The sequence below is a fragment of the Tachypleus tridentatus genome, chromosome 8, assembly GCF_004210375.1.
Source record: "Tachypleus tridentatus isolate NWPU-2018 chromosome 8, ASM421037v1, whole genome shotgun sequence".
NCBI classification, from domain to species: Eukaryota; Metazoa; Arthropoda; class Merostomata; order Xiphosura; family Limulidae; genus Tachypleus; species Tachypleus tridentatus.
This window is the reverse complement of record NC_134832.1, coordinates 158,336,895-158,362,785: the sequence shown is the minus strand read 5'-3', so window position 1 is coordinate 158,362,785 and position 25,891 is coordinate 158,336,895. Positions and strand designations below refer to the sequence as shown.

The 25,891-nt window shown below is 32.0% G+C and overlaps 2 protein-coding genes across 24 annotated transcripts in view; one reads left to right on the top strand and one right to left on the bottom strand.

Moving 5' to 3' along the window:
- Positions 1-25,891, top strand: part of LOC143223814 (dynein axonemal heavy chain 6-like) — a 753,870-nt gene that overhangs the window by 245,150 nt on the left and 482,829 nt on the right. The window lies entirely within an intron of this gene.
- The window catches only part of LOC143223810 (PAN2-PAN3 deadenylation complex catalytic subunit Pan2-like), a 221,483-nt gene that overhangs the window by 8,755 nt on the left and 186,837 nt on the right, over positions 1-25,891 (bottom strand). For 9 of the 13 annotated variants that reach the window (XM_076452279.1, XM_076452275.1, XM_076452272.1 and 6 more), the window contains 8 exons: positions 23,151-23,197; positions 21,525-21,676; positions 17,553-17,665; positions 12,491-12,630; positions 11,560-11,683; positions 9,268-9,489; positions 6,252-6,342; positions 2,672-2,829 (listed from right to left, as the gene is read on the bottom strand). In XM_076452279.1, the coding sequence (XP_076308394.1) occupies positions 2,672-2,829; positions 6,252-6,342; positions 9,268-9,489; positions 11,560-11,683; positions 12,491-12,630; positions 17,553-17,665; positions 21,525-21,676; positions 23,151-23,197 (1,047 nt within the window). The remainder of the gene's footprint in view (positions 1-2,671; positions 2,830-6,251; positions 6,343-9,267; positions 9,490-11,559; positions 11,684-12,490; positions 12,631-17,552; positions 17,666-21,524; positions 21,677-23,150; positions 23,198-25,891) is intronic. The other 4 variants (XM_076452282.1, XM_076452283.1, XM_076452284.1 and 1 more) reach the window with 3 other exon arrangements.

Below are 25,891 nucleotides of genomic sequence, written 5' to 3'. Positions count from 1 at the left end.
CTTACACGTTTTTGTGGCAACAAAGTTTGGGAAAAGAAATAAAAACACCTGCTCATCTACAAATAGATCTTTATTGTTAAGTAGAGTAAAACATTAGAATATGAGAACGTTTTTTAATCAGATATTAAAAAAGATTTACTACACATGATTTATGTGTCTCATCAATTACTTATACCAGTACTATTAATCTGAATAATAACATCCAGTAATTATTAGTAATTTCTGACCAAAAGTTGGATGATTATATGAAGCAGAAGTCGGTCATAATTTAAGAATTATCTTAAAGTTAACTATAAATATCAAATTGACCAGAAGTACAGCCTACCATAAATCAACATACAAAGAAAACTTACATTGAATAGAATACCACTAACCCATTAGTTGGGTGTTTATACTGTTAGCTGTCATGAATCCAGTAGCTGCTGGTTTGAGAACAACTTGGAGAAAAATATTCTAAGCAATTCATTATGTCATAAAACATAATGAGTCCTAGTTATATAACAAGAATGTTACATCAAGTTGTTCCCTGTTCAGAGTTCACACAAGGTTAGTATTAGATATTTAGGTTAAAGTGTCTTTGAAGTCTCTTAAATGTACATATAAAATAACATATCTCGTATTCTTTGGGTCTCGTTTGAAAACCGTTACAACTTTTGTGTGTGATTCTATATGCTAACTTCTTAACCAGAATCTTGTGTTATTTCAAAGATTGTTTAGGCTTTAGGCACTGTATTCATTATGTGTACACTGGAATGGGTAGCAAATTCCAGTTGTACAAGAAACATGAGAATCACCAAAATGTACAAATTTTGAAGACGAGAAAAATTAAAGAATCTTTCTATATCAATACAGTAATGCCTAAACAGCCTAACATCATTAAACAGAGATTCAGGATTAGAGGTGAACACCACCATTAGTTTTAGCTATCCACCAATCAGAACCAAGGACAAACACTCATTCACAAAATGTCTTCCACAATTCACCAAGATACCATAAAAGACCTGCAACAATTTACACGTATGGACTTGTACAGTTGTGTTTTTTTTATAGAACAGATAGTTGCCACCCACTCCAGTGAATTCAACACTTATAATACTTTAAAGTTTTAGCCTTTTTGTGTAGATATTAAGTTGAAGGTGACACCTAATAATTACACCAGTGTGAATTATTGAAATTAATATTATTACAGTTTTGACTGAATTAAACCTAAAAACTAATGTATATAATTGTTTAATAAATAAATTATCCCCCGAAAAAGTTGAAATAGCTTATAATATTCAAATAAGTTAAAATGGCCATTATTCAACTTTGTCTGTTAGTCCTAAGACACTGGTTATTATATTTCAAGTACTGAATGTGTTTTTAAGGTAGTGGTTAGCAGGAAATCAAATGGTAAACTAGGTTTACAAGGGGAATGCCTGTTAAAAGGGTTCTTTGTTACAGATTCTTTTATTTTTATTTTGGATTTCTTCAGATGTGAAGAAGATCAGTGAAAGAATAGCAAAATATCAAACAAAGAATCTTTGTGGCTTGTCTCCTTATAAATCTATTTGTCTTCATAAAAAAATGTTTTCAACTATTGTAATTTTTTCATTGCCTTTTATGTAACTTTTTAAATGATTTTTACCACAAATGACCAAAGCTTGAAGTATAACATGGAAAATAAAAGAATAACCACAGAAATTAAACCTCGCTAACTTAAATACTGCATAAGAAAACATCTTACAAGTTTGTTTGACCACTCAAGCTTGCAACTTACTTAGACACACACCCTATTAATCACTTAATTGTTTTCTTACAGACACCAAGTTAATAGTAAATTCATATCTTAAAATATGCGCTGTAGTAACCATATCCTGTCATACAAACATACACTTGATGTCCTTCCTATTAGGCTAGTCAACTCCTAGCTTACTAGCATATAATCCTTGTTAACTAGAGATGTCAGATATTTCTAGCACATATCTTACTGAACAAACAAGATAGTACATTCAACCAGACTTATTGTATATTACAGACCAGAAAGGTTGTATCTTAATTTTGTACACCCTACTGACGAGAGACGAAATAGCTTACTATAAAACAAATCTCACTGACCACAGAAGTCACATCTTATTAAAGTATAGACCTTACTGACCACAGAAGTCACATCTTATTAAAAAGACCTTATGACCACAGAAGACTTATTAAAATATAGACCTTACTGACCACAGAAGTCACATTTTATTAAAGTATAGACTTTACTGGATACAGAAGTCACATCTTATTAAAGGAAAGGCCTTATTAACTAGGCATGCACTGTTTTAGTAACACAAACACTCAACTAATCAGACAAGTTATACCTTAACTTCTGGACAAATAAACCATATATTATCATTACATGTTCAGATGACAAGAACAGTCACACATTACTGATGGATCAAAAGTCATACCTCACTACTCCACTTTTAATGCCTTATTAACATACATAACTGACCAGAAATTACGTCTTACTAATACACTCATTTAAATTATCAAACAAATATCACCTGACTAACAGACACGGTTGAATGATAGCCCGGTACACGTATTAAAGTCATTACTAGGTAGGTAGGTCACATTTTTGCAATGTTTGTCTCATGAACACACACACTGAATTAACCAGGTAAGCACACACAAGTTACAAACATACCTGATTGAGAGTTACAAACTCTACATCCATAGCAACCAACATTCCTGCAAAAGGAAGTTCATCATGTGCCAGTGGTTTAAAAGGGAAGTGAAGGTGGAGCCCTTTTGCTGCAAGTTGAATATCCTCTTCAAACACGTCTGCTGCAATGGGACTTTGAACTAGAAGAGATGAAAAACAGTCTCCAGCAGATATAACTAGTACTAAAGTCTACACAAAATATCCAGCACTTCATACTTATATGCACAGCTAAAAAACAGTGCATAAGAATTACTGAACAAGATTATTTGTAATTTATTGTTTAAAACATTAAGCCATGTATTTGAATATATTTTACAAGTCTGTATGTAATTAGTGCATTTTCTTAATAATATTCCTGACCAATGATTTTATTTTGAAAAAAAAAAAAAAAAAAGAGTAATTGTAAAATTACCTGAAACATTTTTATTTAAAATAGATTTATTTTCAGGAATAAAATATTTAGTTTGTTTCAATGTTTCAGTTTTCAGGTTATTGAAGCTCATTTTTTTTAATTTTTTTTTCAGAACCATGATGTTTTGTACTTCCTAGGTTTCCTTCATTATGACCCAAAATTCAAATCTGTAACTATAAAACTTCAACTATCATTATTTTGTTTTAAATAAAATTGATATTGTAAATTGGTAGTCTGGTTCAAATGGTATTTATATTCTATGAGATGGTGTTGAAACCTTTACCTCATGATTTTTGCAAATAGTTTTCATACAATTTCTGCTTTGAAATTAGCATTTGCAAAGAATAAACTTTCAAAAGTAAATGTATCCTGTAAACAAGTCTTTTGCTTTTTATATCCTCATTTTATATCATGTAAACAAGCCTTTTGCTTTTTATATCCTGCAAAAAAGTCTATTGCTTTTTGTACCCTCATTTTATATCCTGTGAACAAGTCTTTCACTTTTTATATCCTCATTTTATACCCTGCAAACAAATCTTGTCTTGTATATCCTCATTCTTTGGTGAAAAGAAAACAAACTTTTCTTCCTTCCAATAAAAACTGTATTAAAAATAAGCAATTCAAGTAGTGAATAAGAAAACATGATCAAGTCTGAAAGATAACATTATATACTTATATACTTGACGTTTATTATAACTTTTTCACTTCAATAAGTATGACAGTAAATAAAAATGAATTTGTTCTTTACCCTTTTTGTTTAGTAAACAAAATACTTTATATGTGTATAGTAACAGCTTTAAGTACTATAATTTTCCTGTCAGTGATGAGGATTTTATCAATTATTCTATGCTCTTATCTTTCTCTAAAATAAATTTCTCTATGTAACATGGAATAGCTTTCTCACTTCTGCACAATTTTTATGTTAAAGCTCATGAAATATTATACCGTAACATTCATTCTACACTTGTTGCTTGGTTACTATGCAGTAAAACTGTTCAGTACTAGAAGAACCCAAGTTTTAAATAAAAATATAGAGCAGTTTTAACTGACAAAACAACAATAAAAACCTAGAAAAATGTAAAACATCACATACATGTGCAAAAAACTCTGTTCCTCATAACTAACAGTGTAGATATTGAGAGAAAAATTACAGATAATCAAAATAGTGCAGTAAGAATATGCAAGGGTTTGTTTGCTGTAATGTACATCACTTAAACACTTCAAAAACTACATAATATGATCTTCAGTTTATATCTGCAAAAAATGGTGAATGCGTAATGTTTTAAAGAAAAATAGCCTTTCACCAGATGCTGTGAAATATGTCCATTCCGAGTAGTTCCAATACATTCTTTGTTTTTGTATGTTTTAACTAGTGTTTGGAGGTCTAATATGTGTTTTACCTAGTCTTTGGAGGTTTAATATATGTTTTAACTAGTCTTTTGGAGGTTTAATATGTGTTTTAACTAGTGTTTGGAGGTCTAATATGCATTTTCCTCTTACTTATTATAAAGATTACATGAATGTCATAGTTTTATGGATGTCTCAATGTGTAAGGTATTCCAGTATTAATGTTTTACTAGTCATAAGAAAGTAATGTCACAAGAGTTACAATCATCTCGAAACAGTGGATGCATAAAATTTTTTGTGGTACTGTGGACAGTACGGTTAGACGCACCAACTGTTTTATGTACGTCTTTGTACAGTGTATTGTATGCACCTTGGAGAGACATTATTTCAAAATTTTGGCTTTGCCACAGAATGTTTTCAATTCAGAAACAAAAAGTATTAGAACGTTTACATTCTGACATATCTGGAAGAATATTACCTTGCTGACACAAGTAGATGAAAAACTGTTACTAACACATTATTTAATTTTTTTAAATCCAAAAAAAGCAAATTTTAGTACTATATTTAAATTTTAAAACTACATCTATGTATTTCACATATCTGTAACCTAATGTTTCATTAGTCAAACAAACAAGTTAAAGATTTTTTGATCAAAGAAGAAACTGTACCCAGCACAAAATTTTAAAACATAATTATTGAATTTATTTCTTTCAAACTAGTTTTATTTATTTTTTTTTACAATAAAATCCAAACATTACATTTATGGTGAAGTTCAAAAATGTGATAACATTTTAACTTCATCCAGGTCGTCAGTTGGCTTTAGTACATACGTGAACTACAATACAATGAAAGACTAGGCATGTTCAAGCAGTACGATAAAGCTCCAAAGATTAAAACATTCATAAGTTATCCTAGGATATATAAATACATGTGTGTATGTGTGTATATACATATAGATATATAGCTACTCTAGTTATTAATTTTAAAAATAATTACAAGAAACAACTGCATTTTGAAAAACAGATGCATGAATCTATGCTTTAAAAAACAAGAAGATGTAGTAGAACAGTGACCCATTAAGTATGGCTTAAAACATTCAACCACACTAAAAATCAAATGATGGAATTATGTTAATAGTTTTACACGACAAGTTATACAAAAACTTACACGTATGGAAGAGAGCTAGTGATATAGTGACAACTAGTCAGAGTAACTTCACTTTGATAGATATAAACATATATGAAACTTAAAAACATTACATAATGTAACTTAAACCATGCTACTCACAAAAAAAAGTGTTTTTGTTGAGTATTACTAACTACAATGTAATGCTTTTAATCAAAACTTAACAGAAGAATATAGGACTAACACGAATTATGAAGAATTAACTTAAGGCCCAGCAATGAATTTTAGACAAAGTTTTGGTACAAAGACAAATGCCGAGAGCAAGAACCGTGCAATGAAAATGAGATAAAACTTATATGTTACAAATATATTAATAAAGGTCCTGTATTTTAATAAAATATTTGAAAATATGAAAGAAATGATTTAGTAATTGTGGAAAAACATCCACATACAAGTAACTGAAATAAAAATTAACTGTTTACCAAATTAACTGTAATTTAAGATACAGTAATTATAATAAAGGAAGTTTGGCATTTTAATTTTTAATTTTTTTATATTCAAGCAACATTTAAACTTAAATGCATAAGGGTAAATCATTTCAGTATAAACTATGAAAATACTGGGGGTAAACTGTGTAGGACCAGAATTTGGAGCTTATAGATAAGGAAGCTGTTGTACCCTCTACAGAATGATGGCTTTCAAAGTTTGTTTGACTGTATAAAAGGACACACGGCAACTTCCAGTCTAGGTTCAGGAACACGGCTTCTTGCTGAAAGTTTATTATTAAGAAAATAAGGAAATCAGTTTTTGACATATTTAATAATTCTCATTGTAGCACAAGAAAACAATCATAAATCTTAAATACTTAGAGATAAAATTGTCACAAGTTCAAAACAAATGCTCGTAACTTGATATGACTGGTGCATGGTTAGACTACCACACAGGTGTGATATAAAAAAAATGTGATTTCTACATATTAAAGTATTAAAAAGTAACACAAAATTAACACATTGCATTTCAAACTGGAACATTCAACGTCCAAAAGATTAACAAAATTACATGGATGACAAGAAATACCAAATATTAAAACTACTTTTGTGGTCATTATCTTTTCCATAACATCTATTACGAGCAAGAAAATAATTTGAACCTGAGGATCTAAGTAAATGTGGAATCATATTGCAGTTACTCTGATACATAAAATAAACATACACTAAAGTCACTTTAGTTTACATATTAGTCTAACTGACCACAAGGAAGTGAAATCTGAACTGAAAGGATTACAAATCTCTGAATATAAGTCAAAATTTCATGATTATTTAAAAAGTAGAACAGTTTGTAGAGAGTTCACCAACTATTTGTAGATAATGCACAATATTAAGTTAAAATGAAACGAGTTCAAATAATATTTATTAAACAAAAGAAACATTACAGAACATGATCTCTATCTAGTTGTTTGATAGCAATTTGAAACTGGTTACACTATGTAACAAAAGTTGTACTTTTTCTTGTTCCTGTGCAGAAAGTGTTATTTCCCAATTGTTTATGCCTAAAGTGAATGGAAAAGACCTATTTTTCTCTTCAAACTTTGCTTTTGTGACTTGGGCAATGAAATTTTCAAATTTACCCACTCTCTGGAACATTCTAGGTGTAATTCAGTGCTGAGTAGCTGATATAAAATTTTCTCGAACTTACAAGAATTTTCAAGAACTTTCTAGAATGTTGTAGGACGTTTCCCCTGGCTCATTTGGTGTATCTCAAAGAGGAATACAATGGCATTAAGACCTTGTTTGAAGTCTTGAAGTATGATGAGTATGGCTGGGAGGTTATCGGAGCCTTCAAAATGATGACATTCCTGATGGGTCTCCAAGGAGGCTTTACCAAGTTTCCCTGTTATCTTTACCTTTGGGACAGCAGGGGCAATGCAGTGCACTACAACAGGAAGCACTGGCCACAACAGACTGAGTTCTCTGTGGGGAGGCACAATGTCAACTGTGAACCACTAGGGGACCTCCAGAAGGTCTTGTTCCCACCATTGCACATAAAACTGAATCTTATGAAACAATTTATCACAGCTCTTGATAAGGAGTCTGCAGTCTTCAAGTACTTTTGAGACTTCTTCCTTAAGCTTCCGAGGCAAAGGTCAAAGCTGGTGTCTTTGTTGGACCACAAATAAAGAAGATCCTGGAGTGCATAGAATTCCCCAAGAATATCAGTAGGAAAGAAAAAAAACTTGGGTTAGCTTTGTCGCAGTGGTTCGAGGCTTCTTGGGCAATCAGAAGGCCGAAAATTATGTGGAACTGGTTGTGGGTCTGGTGAAGAACTATGGCAAAATGGGCAGCAGGATGTCCCTGAAAGTCCATATTCTCGATGTTCATCTTGATACATTCAAGGAGAACATGGGAGCATACTCAGAGGAGCAAGGCGAGTGCTTCCATCAAGATATACTGGACTTTGAATCAGGTTATCAATGAGCATATAATGAAAACATGGTGGGAGACTATATTTGGGGTCTGATACGTGAAAGTTATTTACATTACAGTTGCAAATCTCGAAAAATTACTCACTTCTAAACATTTTTGTATAACTTTAGTATAAATACATGTAAATCTTGATTCATATATTGTTTTATTCAGACCTTATGTAAATGAAAATGTGAAAATTTGCCCGTTTTTACATAGAAAATAAGTTAATTTCTAAACTTCATTATCCAGGTCAGAAAAGCAAAGTATGAAGGGAATAATGGTCATTTTCTGTACTTTTACAACACAAGCAATTAAGAAATAACACATACTATCCAGGAACAAAACATGTGTTACATAGTGTAATCTCGCCAGTATGAAAAGCAGAAATTTCTTAAATTTCTCACAATGTGAAATATATTGACCTACGTTTCAGAAATTTATGGAGATAACAAATAAATCATTCTTACATTTACAAAGTCTTGAACTAGACACCTCTTGAATACTACTCTTTACTAAAGAAAAATCAATCCCACAGTTCACTTTCACAAAGACTGTTCTCTGCATAATTATCGGTATTTTTTATCACCTGTGGTGAATTACTATTATGTGATTTGATATTCAAATCCATATGGAAACAGACAATTCTAGTACCTTGTTAGGAGATTTTTCAGTGCAATCACTGAATACAGTTTCACTTACTCAGAATCCCATTTTGTATTGTTCTGCAATGCCATACAACCCTCATATAATATACTACTCACACCTTCTAGCACTTTAGAGCTATCATTCTGGAAATAAAGTTACTAGTTTTTTGATAGATCAGAATAAGAAAGAAGACTGAAAGAACTGAGCAGAAAGATATTACCAGTGACAAGTTTTACTGAAAAAAAAGACAAAAACGACTGGTATCTAGATTGCAATTTGAACATAAATTTGAAATGAAGAAGCACTCATGGCCCTACTCAGTAACATACATTTACCTGATTAAGAACGTTTACTAAATGATCTATTTATGTGATGTGACTGAGAACTCTGTTTTGCCACGTTGCGACATGGCAACATTTGATTTTCTTTCTGTAGCATTTTTTAATGCACGACTGCTTCTTGGAAAAGTTGAAAGGTCACCACTGCAACTTAGTTCACACGAAGTACAAAAGAAGCTAACACTAACTACCACTCCATCTAGGAGGGTCAATTATTTGACAACAATAATTTTGACAATTTAGTACCTGAGTAATTGGAAGAATGGTAAAATCGTTGAAAAGGTACCACTGGCTACAGGCACTTCCTTGGTGTCGAACGTGGTGAGTTGGACTCACTTTGACACAACTGATAATATTATCTTTCACACCAGGCTCTGTGGGATCCTGGACCACAGAAACTACAGCCATCAACTGATAAAGCTCATAGCCTTCCTCTTCAGTGTTGTTATCTTGTTCTTGCTGGTTAATCTTTTACAGAGAAAAATTAAAATCTATATTAGTCGGATGAGATATATTCCGACAGGTGAAACTTAATTGCAAAGGTAATGAAATTAACTAAAATCCAATGGGAAAATGAGCATGAAAATTTATATGCTCAACAAAAGTTGTTACAGTTTTCTCTTCAACCCCAGGATTATAACCTGTTTACATTGTAAGTGAGTATGTAATTCTCATGAAAGTTGTTTATAAAAATGAAATAATTGCTAAAACAATTTAAATAAATTTGTCTTGAATGATCCTAAGCTTATTGAGTTTTAGAAAAATAAAATATTTAATTTTGATTTTTTTGACTATTTATAATAAAATATTCATTATTTAATGTAGTTATTTGCATTCAGGCTCTGAATAGTTCACATGCAATGTGATTTTCATTTTGAGTATAAAAATACAGTGGAACCCCTCTAAAGCAGCCACCTTTGGGACTGAGACAAACTGGCCTGATTAGAGGGGTTCCACTGTACATAATTAGGGATTATGTAAACAATAAAGAGACTATGATTGAATGACCGCTTTCAAGGGGTGGCCGCTTAGAGGGATCCCACTGTACTGTTTATTATCTTACAGCTATCACACTTCATTTGAATAATCTCTAGAACCTATATGAATATCAGATGTCTTTTAAAGCAAATGTTTATATTTTATTTTCCATTTTCTTTATTATATCATTAACTACAGATATTATCAACAAGATATAGTGCACTAAAATGTTTACATTTAAGAAAGGGAAATATGTACAAGCCTTTTAAATGTTCCTAGAATACTTTCGAATAGTTTTTTTTACATACGTGTAATTTCACATCTTTGTCCTTTCACTTATAGTTTATTTTTTTATTTCCCCTTTCAATTTGTTATCTTTTGTTTTTGATACAGATATGCCATCTGTATGGTGTTCTACAGTTATTATAGGAAGAAGGTTGTCCACAAACTCTTTCATTAATGCTTTCACACGTGAATGACTCTATCTTTGACATTTCCACAAGCTGAACTACACCAAGTTAAAGGTATACAATCATAAAATTTTCGAATATGCATTTATAAACACAAATAACACAGAATTAATTAAAATATAAATGTAACACCTAAACAAAATCAAACTGTTTAGTAAACTAATACATAAGGTGAGAAACACTTGCCGAGCATTATATATGCCTCAAAAAACAGTGGACTAAGCATTTTTTTCCAATTTCATAATACTAATCCATACACAGGTAGAGATTTCTTCAGGTTATAATCGAATAGAGTGAAATCTTCTCTGTGTATTGGTTATAAACATACCATTCAACTTCTAACTGTCACTTTGCAAGTGGGCATGGCTGATCTTAAACTAAGAAATATTAGAATGTTGTTTCACACGGGGGAAAATGTGTGGAAGTTTCCTCCTGCTAATGAGAGACAGCTAAGTGTACTTCAACAATCCGTACTACAATTTACTACAGCTTCTCACTTTTCTCGTCTTGTGAATTTTAACCACGAGTAGATCACATGACAGCAAAATCTGCAGTTTTAGATGAGGGGGGGGATGTACATCAAGAAATAAAACGTAGATAATATAAAATCTTATAAATTATGATGTACTTATTAACAGTAATTTCATTAAAATATGTTTATAGTAAAGTGGTTTAATTCAATTCAATTTAGTAAAATCTCATGACATGCACAAAAAGGTTTAAAGATCTAGCTGGAATCATATGATTAAATTACAAATGAGAAATAAATCACCAGGCTTTGATATACACAAATCTGAAAACACTAATTAAAATAGAGAACTAACAGTTTATAAGTCAGAGTCAAAAATACATTCTGAAAGTTACTTCTTGGACATACGTTTTCAATAAAATAAACTTTTTATTCTTAGGTTGAAAACTACATCAATGAGGGTTAGTCCTAAAATAATGATTGTAGGAAAGTTAGGTATCAAATAAAAGAAAAACTTCTCTGTATCAATGACAAACAGGATATAACTCTTACAGATTAAAACTTTGCCAAATCAGGCTTAACTACTTCTACTCTCGTGAAAGAAACCAGATAACTCCTGACCTTTGATACTCCATCTTTGCTGTCACCTTCTTTGACTTTGACCTTTCCATCTAGTTCCAGTTTGATTTTTAACTCTAATGGCAACCACGATGTACAGTTATGGTTGATGCCTGAATCTTCAACACTATGAAAGTTGAAATATATTTTATATGAATAATGAAACTGCACACCAGTAACGACAAGAGAGCTTTACAAGTAATATGTATTGTATTTAATCTGAAACAGCTACTTTTTATGTGAGTGTTCACTGGAAAGAAAAACTGTACGTAGCTATTTACTTTAAAGATTGAGCTGTATCCCACTAAAGAGAACAAATTCTGAAACATTTAATGTAATCTTTTGTCGATAGATACATATTTCCTAATACCTCTCATAATTTATAACTTTTGCTGAAAGTCCTCAAAGACTTTCTATACAACTACAATGAGACAGCCACTTCACGTTAGAAAGACTAATCATTTCAGTGATACAGCGATTGCTTTAAAGTAATTTATTTTACATTACAAATAGTAGTTCATACAGTCTGAATATTTGTCTAAATCACTGAGCCTGATGTTTACATTTTAAGATTGTAAGCAGTTCTACTGGTGCAGTGTCAAGTTTTTCTAAACTGTTACACCTTCAGTTTAACGATTAATGAGGAACCTACTGATATAAATAATTAATTCAAAATATAATAACAGTAGCATTTAAAGTGGGTATGTTCTGATTTTAATAACCACAACATTTAAAGTCATGTAACTTAAATTTCTAGTTATTAGTCTTCTTGCTGTTATTGTATATTTTTTAATTATTCGTTAAATTTATATTTGGAATGGTCAGCAGAGGGAATAGTGCAGTGTTCAATTTACAATAAATTAAACAGAATCAACTTTTAGCTTGTAACAAAAATAATGCATAGAAGTACATAATAAGGAAATGAGTGAAGCACCTCTTCGTCTTGTCTTTCTCATGGAAGAATTTGCAGCCAGATCTAGTACAATTGTTACCATAGCGACAAGGTTTTCTGGCAGAAAGTGGTACTTCTGGCACTTTATCTGGAATATTTTTTCCTTCCTTTTCATTCAGCAGCTGAGAAAAGCAACAAAAAAAAAAACATAAAATTATTAGTAAAAGAAAAACCTCAAAACTTTGTATATTATTTATCAGTTTCAGGATCTAAGGTTTGGTTTGTTCTGGATTTTGCACAAAGTTACACGATGGCTATCTGCACTCGCCGTCCCTAATTTAGGAGTGTGAGGCTAGAGGGAAGCCAGCTAGTCATTATCACTCATCGCCAACTGTTGAGTTACTCTTTTACCAACGAAGAGTGGGATTCATCGTCACATAATAACACCCTCATGGCTGAAAGGGTGAGCATGTTTGGTGTGACAGGGATTCAAACCCGTGACTCTCGGATTACAAGTTGAGTGCCTTAACTGTCTGGCCATGTTGGGCCTAGGATCTTAGGGAATCTGTGTGAATTACCAACTGATCTGCAATTCATAGATGATTCCATGCATAAAGTTTAAAAACTAAGCTTGAAACAATTAAAATCTGTCAGGTAAAGAATTCAGTTTCAAATGCATTTTCTTTTAATAATTATTCTTTGTTTTGTTATTAAGCATAAAAACTACAAAGTGGGCTATATGTATTGTCCCCACCTTGGTCATTGCAACCTGGTTTTTAGCATAATAAGCCTGTAGACTTGTAGTTGAGCCACTAGGTGGGCTAAAAGTTATTCAAATTAATTTTCATATAACACAAAGCTCCAAAGCAAACATTACCCAGAAATCCAACACCATGAAGTTTGGTAATAAACAACAGTCACAAGGATATTGTAACAAAGCTTTTAAGATTATCTGCTCTTTTCCCATAAAACTATTGCACATTCCCAGACTCGACTTGTTTTCATAGTAAAATAATGACCTAATGCTTCAGTTACTTTTTAATAACCTTGATAAACCTACATTAATATAAGAAATGTAAGTAATAGTGAGTTATTGTCGATATCCTAACAAAGTCAACAAAGCAAGACCAAATTAACAGCCAGACATCTGTCAAGACACATGGTGGTGTGTTATGCAACCGAAGAAGACTTTCAGGGCACACTGTGTTATTGAAAAAGAGTGATAGTTTGGTGATTTTCCACTTCTTCTAACTTAGACTTTGGTAATCCAAATTATTACATATCTCCCATGGACATGCTCCAATGAACCTTACACCACATACCAAATTTAAAGGCAATCCATTACAAAATAGACAAGATGTAAAACCTCCAACTTGAATAGAGTTTCCTCCTGAACTCATTAAAGCTTTATATGATAGAATAATGTACTTAACTTTAATGGATTTTTTTTTCAAATTTGGTGCATTGATAGGTCTTTAGAACCTACAATTATAAGTCAAATTAGGTCTAAGTATATTCAAAGTAAATTAACTAAAACTTCTCAATTTTGACCAAAACTTTTCTCACGCCCATGCAAAGTCACGAGTCAACAGTCTGAAATTTTCACTATAGCTTCAACTGATGATGAAGGTGGACTGTTTATAGTTTTTGTCATTCACATTAAAGATGGCTTATTTAGAGCAGCAAAACTATAGGGTGAAAGCACATGCAGATACATATGTATTGGTTAGGCCAATCAAACTAAATTAGCATTTCCCAGCTCAGGTTTTCTAACTAATCATATGACTGGACAGTTTCCCAGCTCAGGTTTTCTAACTAATCATATGACTGGACAGTTATTATTCATTTCCAACTTTTAAGCACATATTTTGTTTTACTCACCACCGTACCCCACGTTGAACAACAAATGCAGCACAGCTAACTAATGAGTGAATATTTGCTAAAAATCTATCAATGCTGTAAGTCTAGACACCAGTTTGGCTGCCAGTTGTGATTTCCTTCAAGTCACACACTCAAACCTTTCACGGTACTACTTTTTTTTTTCACACACCTAAGGTGTTTTTGGTCAGATAGCAGGACAACCATATCTAATAACATAACATCCATACACAGTAACAGGACAACTGTACATAATAACAGGACATCCATCCACACCACTAACAGGGTTTGTTTGTAGTTGAGCACAAAACTACACAATGAGCTATCTGTGCTCTGTCCACCACAAGTATCAAAATTCTGTTTCTAACATTACAAGTCCACAGACACAACAGCCATACATAATAACAGGATATCAATACACAATAACAATGTACACAGCAGGAGGTTTCATAATAATGGCAAAATAAAGGATCTAGGATGAAAACCTGATTTAACAAACAAACTGTCTGAAATAATATATTTGGCACAAAACTAACCCAAGAAAATGTTAACATATCTGAAGTTCTTTTAAACTATGTTTTATGCATACACACACGTGAACAAATACCAGTTTTAATAGAACACAATTACACAAATTCTCCTTTAGTTTTAAAAATACAGATAGGTAAAAATGCACATATCATAACCTTCTACAGTTACTTTCAAAATGTAATTACACTAGTTTATTATCAGTATATACAAATAAATGTGCAATCAAAACACAGTTAATGAATTAAATTTGAATATAAGTGTTAATTTCTGAAGGAAATATTTAAATAAGTTCTCCATCTCTGTTTGTCTGTGTAACACAATATTTGTTTGCTCTGACTTGATTCTCCATCTCTGTTTGTCTGTGTAACATGATATTTGTTTGCTCTGACTTGATTCTCTATCTCTGTTTGTCTGTGTAGCACGATATTTGTTTGCTCTGACTTGATTCTCCATCTCTGTTTGTCTGTGTAATACGATATTTGTTTGCTCTGACTTGATTCTCTGCCTCTGTTTGTCTGTGTAACACAATATTTGTTTGCTCTGACTTGATTCTCCGTCTCTGTTTGTCTGTGTAACACGATATTTGTTTGCTCTGACTTGATTCTCCGTCTCTGTTTGTCTGTGTAACACGATATTTGTTTGCTCTGACTTGATTCTCTGCCTCTGTTTGTCTGTGTAACATGATATTTGTTTGCTCTGACTTGATTCTCTATCTCTGTTTGTCTGTGTAGCACGATATTTGTTTGCTCTGACTTGATTCTCCATCTCTGTTTGTCTGTGTAATACGATATTTGTTTGCTCTGACTTGATTCTCTGCCTCTGTTTGTCTGTGTAACACGATATTTGTTTGCTCTGACTTGATTCTCCATCTCTGTTTGTCTGTGTAACACAATATTTGTTTGCTCTGACTTGATTCTCCATCTCTGTTTGTCTGTGTAACACTATTTGTTTGCTCTGACTTGATTCTCCATCTGTTTGTCTGTGTAATACAATATTTGTTTGCTCTGACTTGATTCTCCATCTCTGTTTGTCTGTGTAACACAATATTTGTTTGCTTTGACTTGCCCATTTTCAACACTCCACGATATCGAGGTTAATGTACATTACTCATTACAGTATAAATATTACTATGACACTGTCTGAACTTTATAACCTTTAATCTCATTTGTTTACAGAAATATAAACTTTTTACACCTATTTGTCACATTTTTTTACAAATGGCCATTTGACATTTACTATTACATCACTTGTAACCAACAAAGAGCCAGAGTTTAATATATCAAGTGACGTATAATGCCAGCTCATTTTAAGTAGATATTTTGTCTCCAGATTCAAATTTACTGTTGCCAAGTTCAGATCAAATAACTAAGGAATTTATCTTAAGGTTTTTATGCCTTAGTTAGAAAGTCGAGTAAACTATACTAGTTACAGCACATTGTGCATATTATTATTTTGGGTTCTTAAGTGCATCCTACCTCAATCTGTATTTTCCAGAAATTTGCACCAGAAGCATGATCTAATCCACAGCTCAGCACAAGGACACTGGGTAGTCTTCAGCTTTTTAGTCTGAAGCTAATGTCGAACACAACAGATGTTTTACTGCCTTGACAACACACCCGTAAACTTTAAAACATGACTCTAATAACTTATTTATAAGCAGAGGAAAAATATCTTAATTTATTTTGAAGCAAAACATTAAATAGAATACATTTATACGTAGCACATGTTCGACATGTGTTCAAGTTAGACACCCCATAAATTTCTTGTAGCTACTACAGAATTATTTATGGACACTGGTATCTGTACTTGCAGATGTGAAAACAGATACAGTAGTAACTGGATAATTTCACATTTTTGCATCTGTTTCAATCTGATAATAAAATATTACAGAAGATGATCCCTCTTACATACTGTATGCATGAGTGATAACAATAAAACCCACATCTTACATCATAACTCTTCAGTTTATGTTGGCTTCAGTCTAACACCTGAAGTTACAATTAGTGAAGAAAGTAATGGTACAATTTAGTAAAATGTTCAAGTAATTTCTTACTTTCAGAAAACCTGGCTTGAAACCTATTATTAAATGTTCTATCAAAGAAGGGGAAATGCTTATAATCCCAGTTTTTAACCCACAGACATCAGCTTCTCAGTGAACATAAAGTTATCCATGTCTCAATTTTTTAACAGTTTGTTATTAAATAGTACTCTGTTTATGTTATACTCAAACAATCTAATGAAAAGATGGCCGAGCGCGTAAGGCGTGCGACTCGTAATCCGAGGGTCGCGGGTTCGCGACCACGTCGTGCTAAACATGCTCGCCCTCCCAGCCGTGGGGGTGTATAATGTGACGGTCAATCCCACTTTTCGTTGGTAAAAGAGTAGCCCAAGAGTTGGCGGTGGGTGGTGATGACTAGCTGCCTTCCCTCTAGTCTTACACTGCTAAATTAGGGACGGCTAGCACAGATAGCCCTCGAGTAGCTTTGTGCGAAATTCCAAAAACAAACAAACAAACAAACTAATGAAAAGAAAGGAACAGAAGGTTACACACACCAGCTTTAGTTACACCTTTAAGATATACTAACAATGAAACTTTTTTTTTTTCAATACTGAATTTGAATAGTAAGAATTTCACATTCAAAACAAATGAGTTTGACAATCTTACTGAAACAAAGGTGTACAAAAAATAACATACTGTAGGCTGGTATATAACACACATGTCACACCATGCTGTAACTGTCTGTTCGAGTGATAAACTGTGCTCTACAACATCAGCAAACGAATGCTGTATGAGTGACTTTTCCTGACCTAAAACAAAATAGCATTAAAAAAATATTATTTATTTAACTCTTTTCACAAAAACAACAATGTAACAGATGTTATACTGTAGAATACAATCACATTTTTTTCTTTGTAATAATTCTGTCAGTGTCTACCACCCTTTCTTTATTTAACACACATACCAAGAGCTGTCGTACAGATTTATTTAAAATTGAGTGAATACTTTTAAGAATGATCCTCATACTATATACTGGGTATTTTTAAATGATTTACCACACAGTGTAAGTAAAATATAATTCAAGATATCATACACATAAGCTCCACCACAATTAGAAACCTACTCTTATTTCAATTTGCCCTTTTCGACGGTTAGTGCTTAGCAATGGAATTCACTAAAACATGTGTCAGTCAGCACCAAGCAGTCAACTGAATGACCAATTGGGTATCAGGTTTATTTTCAGATATTTTTTACTGTGTGGTACTAACAATGAGACATATGAACAAGGTATACAGCACACACACCTTCACTAAGTAATAACAATGAGACATATGAACAAGGTATACAGCACACCACCTTCACTAAGTAATAACAATGAGACATATGAACAAGGTATACAGCACACACACCTTCACTAAGTAATATCTGTTATCAGTGGCTAAACACGGCTAACAAAAACCATTCTTAACAGCACTGTAATAACTACTGTGGAACCACTCTTGGAGAGATGCTATAGTACAGTCGGTCATAACCTCAGTGGAATAATATTCCCTATCATGACTAGGTTGGGCTGACTAGAACCACACTAACTATATACTGTGGTATAGTTGATCATAACCTTACTGAAGTGATATTCTTTATCATGACCAAGTTTGGCTGACAATAACCACACTAACTATATACTGTAGTACAGCTTGTCATAACTTTAGTGAAGTGATATTCCTGATCATGACTAGGTTGGGCTGACTAGAACCACACTAACTATATACTGTGGTACAGCTGGTGATAACCTTTGTGGAGTGATATTCCTTATCATTTACCAGAATGTCCTTCCCTCAGTATTTGAAACAAATTCACCCTTACAAGTCTCTATCATTGTGAAGTTTCCCACTCCTAGTAGGAAGAATCATTAAATCTTTTATCCAGTTGGAGACAAGTTATTGAAGAATGATGACATCAAATATTCTAAAATAAAATGTGTTCTGTTACTTTTTCTTACAAAGTTCCAAACAACTTATGGTCAGAGTTTATGCATTCACCTTTTCACACTTATCTTCAGTACTTATAATATTGTTAGCAGCTGAATTAAAAACTCAACCAAACAAAATGAAGAGTATTGCTGTAAGGTTTTGGTATAGACCATGAAATTCCAAAGTAAATCTGAGAACTACTACTACTAATCTTTTCACACCTATTTTCTATGTTTACTTTACTCTTAGTGGCTGGAAAAACAGAACAAAAAAACCTTTCGAAAATAAAGCAAGGAATCTCCGCTCTTGGCATTAAACTGTTTAGGTAATAATGTAAATAAACTCATGTAGAACAATTCCCAGAATTTTCCAGCTTTGAAAACAACAAGGTAAGATTTATTGGTTTGTATGTCGTACATGGAAAGCAATGAGCTTTATTACATAAAAGTGAGAGAAAACGTGTACAGTATGGCTGTGTACAAAGTCTGATCTTATGAAATAAACTCGTAAGATATCTGAAAATAAGTTATGCTCCCAGGGTGGTCAGGATTTAGGGGTATAAGCGTAAAAGTGCATGAGCACTTAAGAACATCCTGTTTCCTATTTACTATACTTACACAGTAACCAATATATGCGTAATTACTAGTAACATAAATATGGACCATTTCAGTTTAGCTAATACTTCTAACTTAGCCTTCTTCCTAATCACTTCAGAAGCTTTACAGGAAAGGGATATTACTAAGTCTGTGCATACAAGTTAATTAGTCACAGTAAAGAGGTCTTAGAAACAGAGAATACCATTAAGGAAGTTTCCTTAATAACTCTGACAGATAACAAGATCATTTCAATCAGTGATGGTCAAGTTTTAACCAGAACCATAAAAAATATGAAGTAATGATGATTCACACCAACTTCTCACAAATCAAATGGGTCACAGCTAGGCACTTTTAATTCTATTCCAAGCATAATTTCTGAGCTCTGTAACTTAAAAATTAATGAATGGCCAGCAGAGATAAATCCAGGCTTTGAAGGAAAGGAAATAAAGTCCCTTTGCAAACATTTCAGATTGACATTTTCAAAAACACTTTAAAGAAAGCTATGGGCACCATATTCTATCAGATCTTCATCCTTTAATTAAATGTTCAAAGGACATCCCCTTCAATCCTTCCAGATGTGAATAGGGCTTTAGCAGCATGAATCTTATTGTTATGGAAACAAGATTTGGACTGTTAACCATCCACATAAAATTCTCACGTTTGTTAGCTTGACAGCCCTCTTATTCAAAACTGGACACCAGATAACAATCTATAGAAGTGGCTTGCATGTTAGTTTTCCACAATTGATACACAAACAAGAGTAGTCAAGTCCAAGGAACTCACTGTGGACCAAGCTTGGAAGTTTTATTGATATGTTATGCAGGAATTCAAAAGTTCAAGGTGAAAGAAAATTAATTTTTACTGAAATATTTTCAAACGCAGAGTTTGATTGCAATTATAGTTTAAAGCTACTGTTTCTGAAATGCACGTTTTTACGTATAGGCAGTGTCAAATATTAACACTTTCAAAACACGTTGCCCCACTTCTGCATTCAGCACTACACCACTGATTATGACCAAACTGGGACAAATGAGAACCAGTCTAACAATACTGTAATACTGTTGGTCATTATATTAATTTTGCTAGTTAATATGAACCATTTTTTAATTACATTTAAAACTTACAATAAGACACAATTTCACAATAATTAAATTAAAATTTCTTTAAACTTTTATCTTGGAAGCCATCACTTATAACAAAATCTCACCTTAAACTATCATTCCACCATGTTTTCTAACAATAATCATATCCTAAAATACCACTCCACTATGTTTTCTAACAATAATTATACCCTAAACTATCATTCCACCATGTTTTCTAACAATAATCATACCCTAAACCATCGCTCCACTATGTTTTCTAACAATAATCATATCCTAAAATACCACTCCACTATATTTTGTAATAATAATATTACATCGAATTACCATTCCACTAAGTTTTCTAACAATGATACCCTAAACTATCACTCCACCATGTTTTGTAACAATAAGTATACCATAAACTATCACTCCACCATGTTTTGTAACAATAAGTATACCTTAAACTATCACTCCACCATGTTTTGTAACAATAAGTATACCATAAACTATCACTCCACCATGTTTTGTAACAATAAGTATACCATAAACTATCACTCCACCATGTTTTGTTACAATAAGTATACCATTAACTATCACTCCACCATGTCCTTTAATAATAATGATACCATGAACTATGACTACACTATGTTTTGTAACAATAAAAATAACCCAAAGTACAATTAAAACACCTCACACATATAAACAGATTGTTTAAATCACATAATAGCTTGTACATTACAGCACCTTAACCCACTGTCTGCTGATTTGTCATATAGGATATAGTCCACCTCCAGCAGTTAAACATAAGTGTACTGTATACATTGTGTGGCTTCCAAAACTCCCACATGTATTTAAAGCCACTGGAAACAAATGGTGAAAACACCTTAAAGCTCAAGTACATATAGAGATTGTAAATGTGATAATTCAAATGTTTCACTGTTCACTGCTTTAAAGTAAATATCATACTTTCAAATGGAACAAGACAATATTATCATAGAAATATTTCAAACAAACCATTACCAGAAAGGTACAAGTCTGGATACACCAGAGTAAACAGTAGGGTGTTTGTATCCTGTTCCTTTTCAGATCCACATCGACACCGATTACAAATGGCAATGCTTGCCCCAAAGACGTTGTTGACAACTGAAGAATGTTCATTTTCTGGAAGCTTTCTGTAAGATATCAATAACAAATACTAATATTAAATCATCCCATTTATAGCAATATTACTTGAGAATTAACACTATAGATACTGTACGGATATATGAAGTGCATTGTTCGTGTGTAACTCAAGAAAAACACTCGCATATACTATCACACAGTTCACTAACTTATCACATAAAACCATTTTCTTTAGTACATTTCATATGGCTTGATGAATTGACATAAAATTAGAACTACAAACACACAAACAAAAACCAAAATCCACTTAGTTTAAATGCATCAAATAAATATTCGTTTTCAATAGGCTTATATAAAAAGTAACTTATCAAGTCAAATTCATAATTTTACCCATTTTTATTCTTGTTATAGAGATTATTCATAGCTATCACTACATTGGAAATTTAGTAATTAAGGAGTTATCTAATGTCACTGTAATAGCAGTATTAGTCAATACTGTTAAGCCTACAAAAACACACTAAAATGTTCTAATCAAATATTGACATTAATGACATGGTATAAAAATTTAAATGTATTTACATGTAATAGGTTATAAAAGTACAAAAATTAGTCCTTCAGATAACACACAAGCTTCAGCTTTGTTGGAATAATTACTAGTTGAAAAGTATTTAGTTGTAGTTGGGAAAGTATTTAGGTATATTTTGTTCATCACAAAATTTTTATGAAAACCAATTTCGACGTTCGTAAAAACACCTCTTGCTTTGTAAAGAATCACAGATTCTATTGTATGAAATATGTAAATTAGCTCTAAAATATTCCTTAATTATAATATAGGAAATTTGTCCACATAAATATTTGATTTCACATGATCGTGATGACTATATAGCTCACCTCAAGCTGAATTGCAGTTTTGAAAAAAAAATATCACATCACATTATCCATGAAAAACAAGAAATATATTCAAGTTATTTTGAAAAAAATTACATATATATTTATTCTCACTTAACAAAAATAAATACATGTACCTTCTTTACACGTTCCATGGTATAACATTTAAGTTATTGGTTAAAATTGTTCTTGATTATGTATTTCTTTAATCAAACAGAAGCTGTGGTTTGTTTAGTTGCTTATGGACTACTTATGATAATGAATCATGGTACGACTTCTCCACATAATGTACGTGTTATAAAACCTACTGAAGAGAACATCAAAAACAAATACACAAAACTGAACATCAAAAACAAATACACAAAACTGAATAGTTAAGAAGTAAATTATTATTAGTATAGCAGGTCTAAAAATAATAAATATATTTTGGTATAATTTTACACCATCGTTTAGAGTAATATAATAACTTATATACCTACTTACACCTCCAGTTTACAGAATCTTACATCACACCCTCGTCATTGTGTTCTTAATCAATTTAATTTATTGTGGAACAATTTGATATTGTATGTTTGTTTTTAATGTTTTATGTAAACACAAGCACCATTTATTTATTTATTTAGAAGAATGACTTACTCTGTTGTTTCACTTTGGTTCTCTACTGAACTTAACTGTTGAGTTTCCTGGTGAAAACAAATGCTATTAGTATTACACTAAGTCTATAAAAACAATACTTTGTTATTGTAATTCAGCATTAATATCTTAAGAAAGATAAATTCAAAACATAAAGAACTTCAGATGAACAAGGATGCTGGCTTACGATTAACCTTCAGTGAAGCATATTCATTTGTCTTCATCAGAAGTTTGATTAAAATAATATTTGATTTCTTAATGTCAGATTTAATAACACATTAAAAAACAAATAATTCATAAACTAATGTTATCTAACAATAAGAATATTAGAATTAGAGTTTGAATATTTCCAAGGATTTTAAGACTTAAGTATGAACTAAAAGTTCCATTTGTTTATTTTGAATTTTGCCCAAAGCTACACGAGGGCTATCTGCGCTAGCCATCCCTGATTTAGTGGTGTAAGACTAGAGGGAAGGCAGCTAGTCATCACCACCCACTGCCAACTCTTGGGCTACTCTTTTACTAATGAATAGTGGGATTTACCGTCATATTATAATGCCCCTGCAGCTGAAAGAGCAAGCATATTTGGTGTGACGGGGATTCAAACCCGCGACTCTTGGATTACGAGTCAAGCACCTTAACCACTTGGCCATGCAGGGCCTAAGCATGCTGTTTCTCCATATGAAAATTATAGTTACATTATGCAAACCTTGACTATATGATTTGTTTTTATTTCTATTTGTAAAATTTTGTAAATGAAATAAGACTTTAAACAGCTGTTTTAAATATTATTTAATAAATCATTGTAAAATTTAAGCTTTGAAGCTATTCAACTGTAATTTAAAAAACAAGAAAAGTGCTTTTATTATATTGTTATCCACAATCATTATGGAAAATGGCTTTTGCATGACCCTGTATATTAATAATAAAAACTCATAAGAAACAAATAATTTAAGTACAATAATTACAATTTCTTTCTTGAAACTTACATGGATGCAATCCTATTTCAACATTAATCTGTACACTGTGCTAAACTTACAATACAAGCCATAATCTAATTAAAAAGAATGAAATAACTGTTTGTTTTGGAAAGTGATGCAAAGCTACACAAGGACCATTCCTAACGTTAAGAGGATATGCTAGAAAAAAGGCAGTTAGTAAACAGTACTAACCAACAGCTGTTGAACTGTTGCAACTGAAAAGTAGAATATGATTGCCACTCTTATAATGAATTCAAGACCTGCAAGTTTGGAGCTTGGTTTTTATTCAACAGGACAAGAACCATGGACCACTGGATTATTAAGCCTGGTTGTTAGGCTACTCTTTTACCCCAAAATAAAAAGTTGAGGACTTGTAAATAAATTTTAAGATGTCTTTTACTATCCTATGTAATGAAACTATAGCTTGTTTTTTTTACTGCAATGAATAACATTTTCAGAATACAAATCATACAAACACAAGTTACAACACAAGCGTAATAAATTACTTTATTTACTTATTTTTTATTTTCTACAACTTTGAAAATATTAAAGTGGAAAGTTTCATTTTGTATGAAAAATCTGTGTTCCATACGTACCAAGAGCATATTCTTACTAATAAGATTAGTTTAAGGTATTCGTTTCGACAAATGGAAATTTAAAATCATATATTATCTGCATTAATTATTTTACTCCAAAAATAACATTCTGCATACCATGTGGTGTAGTCAGATTTAATTTGTTTTTTTACTTAATATTCTATACAAAACTTGTACTTGTAGCCATTAAAGTATAGTGTAATCCATAAATAGCACAACTCGATGTTTTACCTTGAGGGAAATACGTTACCCACTGCAAATATGTTTTCCATCTTTTGTTATTCATCTTTAATGAAAACTTTCTTATGTTACACAACACTTTGCCCTGACTAAGTTTTAAAATTACACCATGACACCTCAATATCCATATGTGAATACTTTATTTCATTTTAAATAAGTTAAATATCACACAGAAATTGTCATTTATGAAATAAGCATTTTTTTATATACAGGTTATATGTAATTGTCACAATGAAGATGATTAAACGTTAAAGTAAAATATGTTTAATAATTTTATATATATATATTGTAGTTACAAATATTTTTAATAAGAAAACACTTATAAATAATGCAATAAAAAAAGCAGCCCCATTATAATTTTCTATTTTCCCACGTAATAATGAACATGAAAAATATTCCACAATTTTCTGTGTTGAAACTATCAGTCATAAATAATGTTTTTTTTTTAATTCCACTACAACCTTACAGCACAATGTTTTGTGTTGAAACTATCACACATCAACAATTTATGATAAGAGGGCATATGCTCTACAGAGCAACCCCTCCTATCAATATCAGCACTTCCCCAGAGGGGATGGTGTCCATTAAAGTCCCCCAGGATGAAAAAGGGAGATGTTAACTGTTCAATGAGATCATCAGGGTCTGGTTGATCATATGTCTCTCCAGGTGACAGGTAGAGAGAACAAACAGTGATTGTATGACACAAGGAAACATACCAGTCAACTCTACCTAAATTATTGTGCATAATACTAACTGTTCTCTTCTGTATTGTCTGTTTACCATTTTACTTCACCACATACCAGGTTGGCAATTTTACTTTGTATCCACATGATGATGTTTCTTCCAGTAATAACTGGGACCACACTTGAGAAACTGTATTAAGTACCATTCTAAAAATCTCATAAAGGACCTTGGTGTTTGTTTTGAA